This window comes from Chrysochloris asiatica, unplaced genomic scaffold, assembly GCF_000296735.1.
Source record: "Chrysochloris asiatica unplaced genomic scaffold, ChrAsi1.0 scaffold00105, whole genome shotgun sequence".
In the NCBI taxonomy this organism is placed as follows: Eukaryota; Metazoa; Chordata; class Mammalia; order Afrosoricida; family Chrysochloridae; genus Chrysochloris; species Chrysochloris asiatica.
In genome coordinates, this window is record NW_006408623.1 from 9,612,495 (window position 1) to 9,626,529 (window position 14,035).

Below are 14,035 nucleotides of genomic sequence, written 5' to 3' on the forward strand. Positions count from 1 at the left end.
TGTTTATCTGTGTCAGTATGTTTTGTGTATGTGCACGTGAGTATGCATATAGGTGTGCATGTAAGTTGTCTATATGTTTATCTGTGTCAGTATGTATGCTGTAGCTGATCAACCGACATAGGGTTTCCAAGAAGTGACTAGTGGGTTTGAACCACTCGCCTTGCAGTTAGCAGTCCAGTGCTTACTCTACAGCGTCACACCAGGACTCCAGAGCATATATTGTTGTTGTTGTTAAGTGCCATCGAGTCAGTTCCAACTCAGCAACCCTGTATGGGGTTTCCAAGGAGTGGCTGGTGAGCTTGAACCACCAACCTTGTGGTTCACACTGACCTTGTAGTCCAGCACCCTAACCTGCAGCGCCACACCAGGAATATATATAAGGTAAGTTTAAAAAGTGTCGTTGCAAAATCATTAAAATAAAATTTAAAAAAGTCCCACCGACATCAAATTCATTTAGAATCATAGCAACCCTTATCTAAACAAAGTTTTCAAAACAAAATCTTTACAGAAGAAGACAGTCTCAGCTTTCTCCCTGGGAGTGGCTGGTGGGTTTGAACCACTAACCTTGCCCAATGCCTAACTCGCAACACTACAAAATCATAGAAACCTTTATTAAACAGATGTATCAACACGTGAAGCTGGTGCTTCTCAACGTATCTTCTATTTAGGTCTATGGACTTCTGAAGGTGGTGTCTTTTGTGACTCTAACCCTTCTCCAGAGAATTCTGCACTCTTCAATTTCACCATGAAAGACCCAACTTGTGTTCCTTTTAACTGTTCTTTGAGTTTGGGGGACAAAAAGAGGTCTGCAAGGGACCCGATCAGGGCTGTGGGTGGATGGAATAAAATTTTCCAACGGCATCCGAACCTGATAGCCTTTGCTGCCCTGGAAGAATGAGCTGGGACTTTGTCGTGATAGAAAACGTTCCTGAGCACAACTTCCCTGGCCTTTTCTCTCCAATGCAGTTTTCAGATTTCTAAAACTTTTTAAGTAATCCCCAGTGATCATACTATGTCCTTCAAGAAAATCTATCAAGATTACCCATTTTGAATCCCCAAAAAACAATGACCATAACCGTCTGAATGGTCCTCTTTGCTTTGAATTTAACTGACCCAGCAGAACCCTTCAGAAGCCACTGTTTAGATTGGACGGTGCCCTCTGGATTATCCTGGTAAATCCAAGACTCCTATCTGGTTACAATTTGTGCCATAAAATCATCTCCATTCACTTTGTTCTTGCTTAAAATACTTGTCAAATATCAGCTCCTTGAGCTTTTGACACCCATCAAGTGGAAAACTTGCCAAGGCCAAGATATTTGCTTAAAATAGAAAATGTCGAAAGATGTAATATCCCACCTTCACTAGTTAACTCATCAATGGTAATTCTACACCTGACTTCAACTAGTTTCTTCATTCATTAAGGTGGATGGTCTTCCCTCTCTTGACTCATCTCTGAGGTCTTCCTGACCTTCCTTAAAATGCTTGGGCCATCTAAAAGCTGTTATTTTGTGGGGCAGTATTTCTGTAAACTTGCTGCAAAGCTTCAGTGATTTGGGAAGATGTCCACTTAAGTTTTGTTAAAATTTTGGTATTAGCCCTGACTTCAAAGTTGTTTTTTTTTCCATAAAACTATTTTTTGAAGGCACCCTAGCAAGGCTAAGACAAGTGTATTCCTGAGATGACTTGTCTGCAGCCATCACTGATGGCAGAAACATGTTTATACTTGTTTTGTTTGGAATAAACCATGCATGTATAACTGGAACCTTAACAGCAACACTTTTTGACCCTCTTACATGTATGTGAAGACATAACAAGGAAGCTCAGTTAATACCACTATTATTCAAATATGCCAACCAACCACTAAAGGCACTGATAATGAAACTGAAGAACTTCTTCAGTCTGAAATTGATCAAATATGCCATCAAGATGGATTGATGATTACTGGCAATTGAAATGCGAAAGTTGGAAACAATCAGGAAGGATCAGCAGTTGGAAAATATGGTCTTGGTGATAGAAATAATGCTAGAGATCCCATGATAGAATTTTACATGACCAATGACTTCTTCATTGTACATATCATTTTTAAATGACATAGAAGATGACTCTACACATGGGCCTCACCACGTGAAATGCACAGGAATCAAATTGACTACATCTGTGGGAAGCGACAATGGAGAAAATTAATAAAATTAGTCAAAACAAGGCTGGGACCTGATTATCACCTGCTCCTATGCAAATTCATCCTGAAGCTGAACAGAATTAAAACAAGTCCACAAGAGCCAAAATATGACATTGAACATATCCCACCTGAATTTAGAGACCGTTTCAAGTTGATGCATTAGACACTAATGACCAAAGACCATCAAGAACATCCACCATACAGGAAGAAAGCAAAAGGTCGTTAAAAAGACAGGAAAGGAGGAAAACAACAAAATGGATATTGGAAGAGACGCTGAAACTTGCTCTCCAGCGTAGACATGCTAAAATGAGTGTGTGTGTGTGTGTGTGTGTGTGTGTGTGTGTGTGTGTGGGGGGCGGGGGGGGAATTGGAAATCAAATAGCTGAACAGAAAATGTCAAAGGGCAACTCCAGAAGACAAAGTATTCTAAGGAAATGTGTAAAGACCTGGAGTTCAAAAAACAAAAGGGGAGAACTTTTCATCAGCATTTCTCTAGCTGAAAGAACTGAAGAAAAAATTCAAGCCTCTACTTGTAATGCCAAAGGATTCTCTGGGCAACATATTGAATGATGCAGAAAACATCAAAAGAAGATGGAAGGTATGTGCAGAGTCACTGTACCCCCCCCCCCAAAAAAAATAAGTGTCCAATCTTTTCAAGAGGTAGCATATGATCAAGAACCAATGGTACTGAAGGAGGAAGTCCAAGCTGCACTGTAAATGTTGGTAAAAAACAAAACTGAAAAACAATGCTCCAGGACTTGGTGAAATACAAATTGAAATCTTTCAAAAAACCGATGAGGCGCTCACTCATCTATGCTAAGAAATTTGGAAGACAGCTACCTGATCAACCAATGTGAAGAGATACATATTTGTGTCCATTCCAAAGAGAGATGACCCAATTGAATGTGGAAATCATAGAACAATGTCAATATTATGTGCAAGTAAAATTTTGCTGAAGATAATTCCAAAACGGCAGCACATTTACAGGGAACTTCCAGAAATTCAAGCTGGAATAAGGGAAACCATTGCTGATGTCAGATGAATCTTGACTGAAAGCAGGGAATAGTAGAAAGATGTTTCCCTGTGCTTTATTGACTATGCAAAGGCTTTCAACTGTGTGGATCATGACAAGCTATGGGTAACATTGTAGATAACAGGTTTTCTAGAACACTTAATTGTGCTCATGAGGAACCTGTACATAGACCAAGAGGCAGTTGTTTGAACAGAACAAGGGGTTACTGAATAGTTTAAAATCAGGAATGGTGTGCACCAGAGTTGTCTTTCACCAGACTTCATCTGTCTGCTGAGCAAATAATTGGAGAAGATGGATCGTATGAAGAACGTGGCATCAGAATTGGAGGAGGACTCATTAACAACCTTCAATATGCAAATGATACAACCTTGTTTGATGGATGTGAAGAGGGCTAGCACTACTTAGGGACGAAGATCACAGACTGTCGCCTTCAGTATGGATGGCACCTCAATGTAAAGATAGCAAAAACATCACTACTGGGCCCATAGATAATAACATGATGATAAAGACTAAAGTTCTCCAAGATTTCATCTTTCTTAGATCCACAGTCAACACTCATGCAAGCAGCAGCTAAGAAGTCAAATGATGTGCGTATTACATTAGGCATAACTGCTACACAAGAACTCTTTACAGCGTTAAAGAGCAAACATGTTAGTCAGGACCTGACAAAGATAGTAGTGCACCTGACCCTGAGACCATGGTATTTTCAATCTCCTCTTACACGTGTGAAAGTTGGGCAGTGAATTAGAAAAACTGATGCATTTGAGTTATGGTGTTGGAGGAGGATATTACAAGTACCATGGACTTCCAGAAGAACAAACCAATCTGTGTTAGAAGTACAGCCAAAGTACTCCTTAGAAGCCAGGATGGCGGGACTCTATCTCTCAGACTTTGGACATGTGATCAGGAAGGACCAGTGGATGGTCGTGGAAAAGAGGAAGCCTCCCATTGAGATGGCCTGTCACACTGGCGGCAGCAGTGGACTCCAGCGTAACAACTGTGAGGGTTTAGCAGGACCGAGGGGCTTCATCCTGTTGTGCTCAGGGTTGCTCTGATCAGAATCCTGTCGACCGCACTGTAACAACAGTGTGTATGTGTGTGAGTGTATGGGAACGTAGTTATGTCTGTAAATAAATATGTGCATGTTGTTATTAAGTGCCATTGGATCAGTTCTGACTCACAGTGACCCTGTATGGGATTTCCAAGGAGTGATTGATGGGTTTGAACCACCAACTTTTTATTGTTGGTGGTGATGTGCCGTGGAGTCGGTCCTGACTCATATTGACCCTGCATAGGGTTTCCTAGGCTATAAATCTTTATAGGAGCAGAAAGCCTCATCTTTATCCTACAAAACAGCTGGTGATTTCGAACTACTGACTGTGAGGTTATCAGTCCAACTCACAACCACTACGCTCCCAGAGCTCCTTTTTGGTTAGTGGTGTGTGTTTATCCTACATTTCACACTGAGACTCTTGAGTATGCATATGTGTGTGTGAGTGTGCATGTTTAAGTCTTTGTGAGTACTTGTATATGTATATGTGTGAGCTAATGTTAGTGTGTTTGCATGTGAGTATGTGCATGCTTTTATGTATGTATACTATGTATGAATGTGTATAAGCATACATGTATATGTGTCCATGTGTGCGTGTGAGCGCATATGTGTATGCATGTGTGTATATATTCGTGTCTTGTGTGTGTGTTAGTGTATGCGTGTGTGTCCATACAAGTGTGAATGTGTATGAATGTGTCTATGTATGTATTAGTGTACAGGATTAATATGTCTGCGTGTGCATCTAAGTGTGTGTTGGTCTGTGTGCATGTGTATAGGCACACACAGGTATATGTACATGTATTTATGGGCACATGTGTCCCTGTGAGTGTCTAAGTGTGTGCCTGTGAATGCATGTCTGTGGGGGGGGGGCTGTGTGTCTGGGTGCATGTTACTCTGTGTGTGAGTGTATCAGTCCCACTGAGCTCATCCTGATCCGTAGAGACTCAGCGGACCCCCGGCCTGCACTCAGCCCAGCTCACAGCCTTGGTTCTTCCCGTTGGCTGTTGGGTCCTGTAACCCAGAACTCCACCCCATAAGCTCCCCTGTAACCAGAGTGAGGCCACTTGCTCCTAACAAGATGCACCCTTCTATGAAGTGTTTCTTCCAGAAGAAGCTGTTAGTGGTCACTTCTCGCTTAGCTGGACCAGAGGCCAATCTGTCCTCCTATAGCATCCCCACCCATGGGTGTGTGTCCACACCTGGCACGTAGAGAAAGTTTGATGTCTCTCCTCCCATCCTACAGACCCGTGAGCAGCTACAAGCAGACGTGCAGCGCGCACAGACTCGGATCGAGGACCTGGAGAAGACTCTGGAGGAACAGGGGCAGGTGAGGGCTGGAGCGGGGCCAGGGATAGGCTTGGGGAGTCCCTGTGAGGAGGGCAGTGGACTTGAGCTCAAGCCTGGCACGTGTAACTGCAGCACAGCCTTGCTGATTGGGGTTCCCAGAACCCCTCCTGCAGACAGGCTTGGTGTCCAGATGACAGGTCAATCTAGGAGTTCCTCCCTCTTACCAAGCAGCCCAGCCCGGTGGGAGCAACCCTTCCTGCAGCCACCAAACCTGACCTTCTGGGGAACGGCTGGAGGAGGCCACCTGGGGCCCGAGGCTCATGTGGAAGGCTTCCTTGTGGTAAAGTGCCCTGGGGGTATTTCTAGGCTCACCGTCTGTCTGTCCAGGAGGCCCACAGCAGGTATTAGTGACCACGAGTTAACGTGTGCGTGGACAGATGACCTTCACTGATGTGTGTTTCCCAGAGTCCCTGTGGCCAAATCTGAGCTGCATCCCCAGGTCTGCTGTATGGCATGTCTGGGGTGATCGCACTCACAGGCTGCAGGGCCTCGTTGACAGCATGGCAGCTGTCCTCACCCTCTAGAGAAAAGTCCCTAAGGTCCGACTCCATGTGGGAGGTCATTTCACAAATGCTGCCATCACATTGTTTATGCTGGACGAGAAAGTGACCATGGTGGAGGAAGGAAGGGAATGGAGGAGGAAGAAGAGGAGGAAAGGAAGGAGGAGGAGGGAGGAAGAAGAGGGAGGCAGAGGAAGAACAGAGGAAAGAGGAGGGCGGAGGAGGAGGAAGAAGAGGAAGACGAGGAGACCACAGCTCCCTTTCACTTGGAGAAAGAAGTCTCTCAAACTTGGAAATGACAATGCCGATTGCTGGAAAAGTCAAAGTTCAAGTCTAAAGCAGCCAGCTTCCTTCAAGGCCCAGCTTGATGTTTAAAACATTACTGAGGCCAAGAAGTCCACAGCTCTGGATGGAAGAGGGTGTGCTCAGGAGGTGGACACCATCTGAGGCCTGACCCCGAGGCTGCCCACAGATGCATCTGAACCTGGGTTTGGCCTCTGAGCTCCAGTTCCCATGTACAGGACCAGGAAGCTGCTCGGAGAGCAACTCTCCCCAGTCCCAGTCCCTTGTTAGTGTCCTCCGGGCCAGTGGGTCCTTCTAGATCTGATGTTCAGATGTTTCCCTGCAGTGTGTTCATTCTTTGTCTTCATGCCCATTTTCAAGGACATGAAATGGATTGAAGAGAAGCAAGCCCTGTACCGGAGAAATCAGGAGCTTGTGGAAAAGGTATATCCACCCAGAATCTGGGTGCCCTGTGGGTCCAGCCCCCCTGAGGGCTCAGGAAGATGTGGGTCCCTGCACTGCTGGGCAGGGTAGGGTTTCAGAGGTTCCTTTCCTGTCTCATCTATCAGAGGGAGCCTGCCAATGGCTCTGGGTAAGGCTGTTCCCCCTCTGCCTCTGTGGTGATGTTGGTTTGGAAAACGGGCTTAGGGGCTGGCTTTCATCTCTGCTGGATTCTCAATTCCAGTCCCTGCTCAGTGGTTTGAAGCCACCAAAATTGTCCCAAGTGGAAGCCTGAGCAGGTTGTATCTACTCCTGTCCTCCCAGAACCCCATGGAGAAGACTCGTCCCCCTTCCTTCCCTGCCCAGCCCACATGGGGGCATGCCTGTCCTGCTGAGCTGACCAGCTCACTAAGGGCTCTTGGACCCTGGACATGGTCCCTGTCACCCCCAGGCTGGAGCTCGGCCATCCAGAAAACATGGTGGTGGACAGTTGGCTGTCCTCGCCCTAGGCCTCAGCTTTCTGTCTGGAAGGTGGCCCCCACGCCTCCAAGGGTGTACAGTCAGAGAGGAACAGGGTCCCTCTACAGCATGACCCCTGAGCAGAGCCTTCCTTCCCCCTAGGGAAAGGTGGACAGTCACAGCACTGAAAATCTGGACAGTGTGGGTTTTCCCCAACTCAACCTGTCATGTGGAACAGGGGAGGGGGCGGGTTACTACAGCTCTGAGGCCCTGGGCATCAGCATGGCTTCCCCACTAGCAGCTGGTGACTGCCTCGTCCCCACTCTGAGGACAGGATGGCTGTGGGTAGCTTGTGGGCACTTCAACCTCTCCCTCCGAGGGCAGGGTGGCTGTGGGCAGTTGGTGGCTACCTTGTCCCTGTCCTTGTCCTCTCCCTCCGAAGGCAGGGCGGCTATGGGCAGTTGGTGGCTGCCTTGTCCCTGACCTTGTCCTCTCCTTCCGAGGGCAGGGCGGCTGTGGGCAGTTGGTGGCTGCCTTGTGCCTGTTCTTGTCCTCTCCCTCCGAGGGCAGGGCGGCTGTGGGCAGGAAGTCCGATGGCTGAGTTGGAGACGCACAAGCAGCTGTACCTAGTGAGGACTGAGCTCGGCCCCCGGGGCTGCCTGTATGGTCATGTGCTCACCTGGACCCTGGTCACTGGCCACTCTCTGGTGCTGCCTAAGCTCACCTGAAGCCTGTGTGGTAGTTAAGTCAGAGCCACTCCTTGGTCACCTGGGCCCCTCCTGGGGCTGTTTTCTCATTTGTCCATGCTGGCCAACATGGACTAAGCCACACTCCCATTTAAACAGGCCCTCAGAGCAAAGGTGACACCGAGAGAGCCAGGAGCCCTCAGTAAGGGGACAACAAACATAGTGCCGGGGACACCCAGAGCATCTTCCTGCCTTTGCCCTCCGTGGGCACCTTCCCCATCCCTGCCTACTTGGTTTCGGGGCTTCCAGTCTTCTGCACTGGCCCAGGGAGTGTGGGAGTACAGACAGACCTCCCCAGAGCCCCAGGGACACAGACCTCAGGGAGGGCTTTTTGGGTGCTGCTGGAGACTGGTACCACCCTGCAAGGCAGATGGGCTGCACACAGATGCACACTCTGCCCCAAACCTGAGCGTGGCCGCCAGTGGGGGAGACTCTGGCTTGTTCTGAGGTCACTGTGGTCTCCCAGATAAAACACATGGAGACAGAGGAAGCTCGGCTGAAACACGAGGTCCAGGACGCCAGGGACCAAAACGAACTGCTGGAGTTCCGGATCCTGGAGCTTGAGGTGCGAGCCTGCAGCCACCAGGAGTGTTCCGTGGCCTCTGTCCACCTCACTGGGGACATCCTGCTGGCTGTGGGCCCACGGGAATCCCTCTGTTCCCCTCCTCGATGATACACTTTGGAAACACCCCGGAGGTCACTAAATTCCCAACACCTAAGCCTCCTGACCAATAGGTAGTGGACATGGAGTGGCCAGGGGTTGTGGCCTGCCCAGGGCCACGAGGCCAGGATGACCCTACTAAGCTCCCTTTAGGTCCACACCAGGGGGTCACCCTGCTCTTCTAGTCTGGGGGAGTTCTGCTCCCAGTCTCCTGCAGGACCACACTTGGGGTCACCCCGCCCCTCCAGTCTCGGGGAGTCTTCCCCAGGACTGAGCTGTCCGGAATGCTTGGTGCTGTGTCTCCACCCCGCTCCTCCCTTGGAGGGGACCGAGAAGCAGTACCCCCACCCATGCCCAGACTGTCCCCTGTCCCAGGAGAGAGAGAGGAAATCTCCGGCCATCAACTTCCACCACGTGCCCTTTGTGGACAACGGGAGGAGCCCCCTGCAGGTGTACTGCGAGGCTGAGGGCGTGACGGTAAACCCCCCACCACACACAGCCCATGCCCGTGTCCAGCATGTTCTCCTGGTTCATACCACCCCAGCTCCATGCAGAGCCTCCACCTCCCGCGGTCTCTTGGCTGCTCATTCCCCTGACGTTACCCAGTACCGAATCTCACAGTGACTCCATCCCCTCAGTCTCCGGGCTGCGCTCACCCCGTACCCCCACACACTCCGCAACCCCCGGACTCCCACCCCGGCTGTGCTCACCCCATAGCCCACACACTCTGTGAGCTTCCCTCCGCCCCGCCCTCCCAGGCTGTGCTGACCACGGCCATCTCTGTCCCCAGGACATCCTGGTCTCCGAGCTGATGAAGAAACTGGACATCCTTGGGGATAACGCCGTAAGTGTACGTCCTCTCCTGACTAGTGCATGCCCCACCCCACCACGCCCAGAACAGCGCCCCCCACCACCACCACCACAGTGCCCTCTGGGACACACCTCTGCCGCATGCCCTGTCCTCAGGTCCTCCAATGGGGGCAGCTCCCCCATTTCCTAGTGCCACCCATTGCTTCTCGCTATGCCTATGTGGTGCCAGTTGGAAAACCCGAGTTCTCGGAAATCCCCAATCCTTATTTGGTCTGAGATCTGCTGCAGTCTGCAGACTCTGTGTTGATGGGACCCCCCCCCCCCCCCCCCCCGCCCTTTGCCTCTCCTCACTTGGGGAGCAGCCAGAAGAAGAGGAGGGAGGCATTGGACTTTCTAGACTCCTCACCCCTCACTCTGACATGGGGCCTCTTTTGGCCCCAGGAGCAGGGGACCCAACCCACATGGGGGAGCTCCAGGGTGAGGCTTGGACACTGTTCCCATCAGGGCTTTAGGGCGACTTCCTGATGGACATAGTGAAGTCCTGGGCCACCGAAGTGGGTTTATGGTAGTGCTAGGACAGATGGGGCAGGCTCAAAGATCCCTTTTCAGGAACCCCCAGCATGACCTGAGCTCTGAACACCCTCCACCCCCAGCTCACGGCCACACAAAGCAACTCCTTGGACAGTGGGGACATCCTCGCAGGTCTGGCCTGGCAGTAGTACCCCCAGGTAGTGTTCTGCAGAGCTGAGGTCCCAAAACCCACCTGGGAGAGAAGAACAGCCCACTGGTGAGGGAGGTGACAGGGACAAAGCAGACCACTAGGGTCTTCACCGTTCAGACCCACCCAGAGAAGGCTACAGCGCCCAAAATGGCTGTGGGCACTTTAACCCAGTGGTCAGGGCCCTGGTAGCTGAGGAAGAGTGGGTGCCCGTCTGTCTGTCCATCCACCTGCGCATGGATTGCAGAGGGAACAGTCCAAGGGAAGGAAGAGAGGTTTAACCTCGTCCGGGGAAACCCACAGTCTCCTCCACCCCCACCCTGTCACAAAAACCTGGGCTGAGGAGCAGGAGGGACAAAGAGCATCCTAGCCAGTAGTTCAACCCTGTGGGAGAGTAGGCAAGGCTGAGGGTCCTACACAAACAGACCACCTCTGTCTAGAGCACAGCTCCCACCAACCAATCACAGCTCCCTGGGTCCCCCTGGACCCCAATCCTGGGCTGTCTGCTGGAGAGGACAGGCTTGGAGAGAGCCCTTGGAACTGATCCAGGAGGGGTCGAGGGATATGTCAGTGCATGAGGGGTTTGGGGGCACAGCAGGAGCCCCAACCCCAGCCCTCATCCTCTACACCCTCCCTCTAAGCTCTTCCTGCCATGACCCTCAGCTTTCTCTTCCTCACCATTTTTACCCCCCCCCACCCCCACCCCCACTGCAGCCTCCCCTTGAAGCCTGCCTGTTCCTAGAACACAGGACTGGAGACTGGCTGTAGAGGGCCCTTTTTCCCACCATGAGAGGGATTGCCTTCCCAGAGCAGAAGTTACTTTAGCCACGTGAGGGGCACATGAGAGCAGCCCCCACAAGGCAAGCTGAGTGGGGTGGGGTCTTCCACAGCTGGAAGAGCCTGGGCTCCCTGCCACTGAGCTGCTCCCATGGGCTCTGAGGAGTCAGTGTCGCTGTTAACCTGGATGGCCAGAGGGCAGAGGCATGGCTGTGTGCCCAGTAGACAGTGGTAGGGTCAGAGCCCTGGGGTCAGCCCCGGGACACAGGAGGAACCCCCACACACACCATGGAAGCTGCCCCCTGACTGTGTGCTCTGCTCTGTGGCAGAACCTGACAAATGAGGAGCAGGTGGTCGTCATACAAGCCAGGACTGTGCTGACGTTGGCTGAAAAGGTAACTATGGCCATCAAAGTGTCCGTGGGGGGCCACCTGGCAAACCTGGCACAGCTTGAACCTCGGGACAGACAGGCCCATCAGGGACACTGAGGTTCGGCCAGCAGAACAGAAACCTTCAGGATCCTTTCCTGAGGCCCCCCAGTCCCCTGCTCCACCTCCCTGGCCTCCCCCACAGCCCAGTGCCTGTCCAAACACCTGGCTACCGTCCAGGCCATCTCTCCAGGCTGTCCAGTAGGGGACAAGGTCTAGGGATGTCAGCTCAGCCCATCTGTCCCCCTCCTCCCACCCCAAGCCGACATCCTGCCCAGGGGAAGGAGGAAACTTTCTGGGCACTTGGTGGGCAGACTAGACCTGACCACAGCCCAGGCCCTGTGGGTACTTGCGCCCTCCGCAGGAGGAGTCAGGGGGCTGCCGTGGGGATGGGGAGACAGGAGAGCGGTCCCGGTGACCGGCTCAATGTGTTGCTGTCCAGTGGCTCCAGCAGATTGAAGAGACAGAGTTGGCCCTGCAGCGGAAGATGGCTGACCTGGAGAGCGAAAAGGTGGGTGTGCGGGGGTGTCCGAGGTGCTGCTCATCCATCCGGGTGCCCCCTCATCCCCTCTGGGTGCTGACTGAGGCCCCTCCCTTTCCCAGGAGCTGTTCAGTAAGCAGAAGGGGTACTTGGATGAGGAGCTGGACTATCGCAAGCAGTCCCTGGACCAGGCACACAAGGTAAGAACGGCGTGTCCACCCAGCAGGGACTGGGCTGCAGAAGAGGGGGCTGGGAGAGGGAGGGTGCTCACACCTCCCTGCGGCCACCTCTCTGGGCTTGCTTCAGGGCTCTGGGGACACCTCCAGGGCCTGGTGGCTGTCCGACCAGCTAGTTTTGTTTTTACTTTCCCCTGCACAACACCTTTTTCCTGTCACTTGTGATTCAGCAGGTGGGTGGCACAGAGAGGGCCCCAGGTGGCCCTGGGTGGGGGTGGAGGGAGAGTACCTGAGGGCAACCCCTGCCCCTGGTCACCCCACATATAGAACTGTGTGTCAGGGGGTTTCAGTGGCTGATTTTTCAGTACGTTGCCTGGCTTTTCTTCCGAGTGCTTTTGGGTGGACTCGAGCTGCCAGCCTTCTCTGCTTCATACTGGATGTACAATGAGGTGGTCATTGTTGCTAAGTGCCGTCAAGTCAGTTTTGACTCACGCGGGGACCTGTGTAGGATTTCCAAGGAGTGGCTTGTGAGTTTGAACCGCAGACCACCCTTGAGGTCTAGTGCTTATCCTATGACATCACACAGGACACCTTGAAATACTGGGGGCGGACATGCAGCACAAGGCGGGCCCTCCAGGGGGTGCTGCTCCATCACAGGATTTCCCCTTTGGTGGTGGGGGGGGGGAGGTCAGATTAGCCCACAGCAGCCGCCTTCAGGAAGCCACTGTGATGATAATTTAAACCCAAACTCCACCTTTCTTTGAAGAGCAGAAGCTTGTCTTTTGCTCTAAGAAGTTGCCTTTGATGTGGGCTGGTGAGCTGGCCTGTCAGCTGTGGGAAGCTGCTTCTGTAGTTATTCTGGATGATAAAACATTCTTCCACGTCCGAAACATCCCGCTAAACTTCATGCTACCTGAACAAAGGGAACAGTGACTTGTGAAGATGCTACATTTTTGATGGGACAGTTGGTCCTGTGACCTGCGAGTTTGTTTTCATAAACTGTCAGTAAAACGTACTGAGGGAGACATTCTCTGCTCAGAAGCCCTAACCAGGGCCACTATACCGACTCTGCCACACGATAACAGCAAGTCAGTCTTGGGGTTTGGGCTGGTGGAAATAGTTAATAGGATCAGCTGCTAACTGAAGAATTAGAGGTTCAATTCTACCCAAAGACACCCCAGAAAAGGAGCACCCTTCCACACGGATACACGTGGGTCATTGCTGGTTGAATTCACTCTGGGTTGCTGAGTGGCTGCCAAGGGACCCTTTGTATCCACTCTTGGCTGTTCCTTGGTAAAGACTGGATTTGTGGAAAGCAGCCCCAAGGGTGAGCCACACACCCTGTTCCGCCCTGTTTATACACCGCACCCCCCAGCCTTTGTCTAGGTCCACACTCCCGATGCAACTGTAGACCAGCTCTGCTCTGTTCTTCCCTCATCCCGGGCATCGCGCTGCTTCCCCAGAGCTGGGTGCTAGTGGGCGCTGTCTGTCCCCACTGTGCCTGTCAGCCCCTCTGCCTCTTGTGGGTCTTCCTGTGGGTGTGAGGGTCTTTGGGGTCCAAGTTCATCCCCAGAGGTTCTTGGTGAGGACCCCTAGTTACTTTTCTTCTTACATCGCTCTTCCTGCCAGATCCCAAGCCAGCCGCACAGTGAAACCTGTGGGGAAGCTTGGGAGCTGCAGGTGTTGGCGTTGGTGTTTGAGGACCATGGTCATGGTCATGCAGCCCACTGATGACCCAGACCTGCCACCCATTAGCTGAAGGGCCTCAGCAGGCATTCTTTCGACTCTATGCCTCAGTCTCCTCATCTGTACATTGGGGCTCCTGCCTCGTGGAAGGTGGACGATTGAATGGCATGGCCCCTGTGGTATCGTTACCAGAGTACAGGGTGACGGTGTGAGGAGAGTACAGGGTGATGGTGTGAGGAGAGTACAGGGTGACGGTGTGA

At 51.8% G+C, this 14,035-nt stretch overlaps 1 protein-coding gene across 4 annotated transcripts in view; it reads left to right on the forward strand.

The window, feature by feature from the left end:
- The window catches only part of JAKMIP3 (Janus kinase and microtubule interacting protein 3), a 57,746-nt gene that overhangs the window by 38,616 nt on the left and 5,095 nt on the right, over window positions 1-14,035 (forward strand). For 3 of the 4 annotated variants that reach the window (XM_006867445.1, XM_006867446.1, XM_006867447.1), the window contains 8 exons: window positions 5,507-5,590; window positions 6,774-6,836; window positions 8,505-8,603; window positions 9,075-9,176; window positions 9,490-9,543; window positions 11,334-11,399; window positions 11,875-11,943; window positions 12,036-12,113. In XM_006867445.1, the coding sequence (XP_006867507.1) occupies window positions 5,507-5,590; window positions 6,774-6,836; window positions 8,505-8,603; window positions 9,075-9,176; window positions 9,490-9,543; window positions 11,334-11,399; window positions 11,875-11,943; window positions 12,036-12,113 (615 nt within the window). The remainder of the gene's footprint in view (window positions 1-5,506; window positions 5,591-6,773; window positions 6,837-8,504; window positions 8,604-9,074; window positions 9,177-9,489; window positions 9,544-11,333; window positions 11,400-11,874; window positions 11,944-12,035; window positions 12,114-14,035) is intronic. The other variant, XM_006867448.1, reaches the window with a different exon arrangement.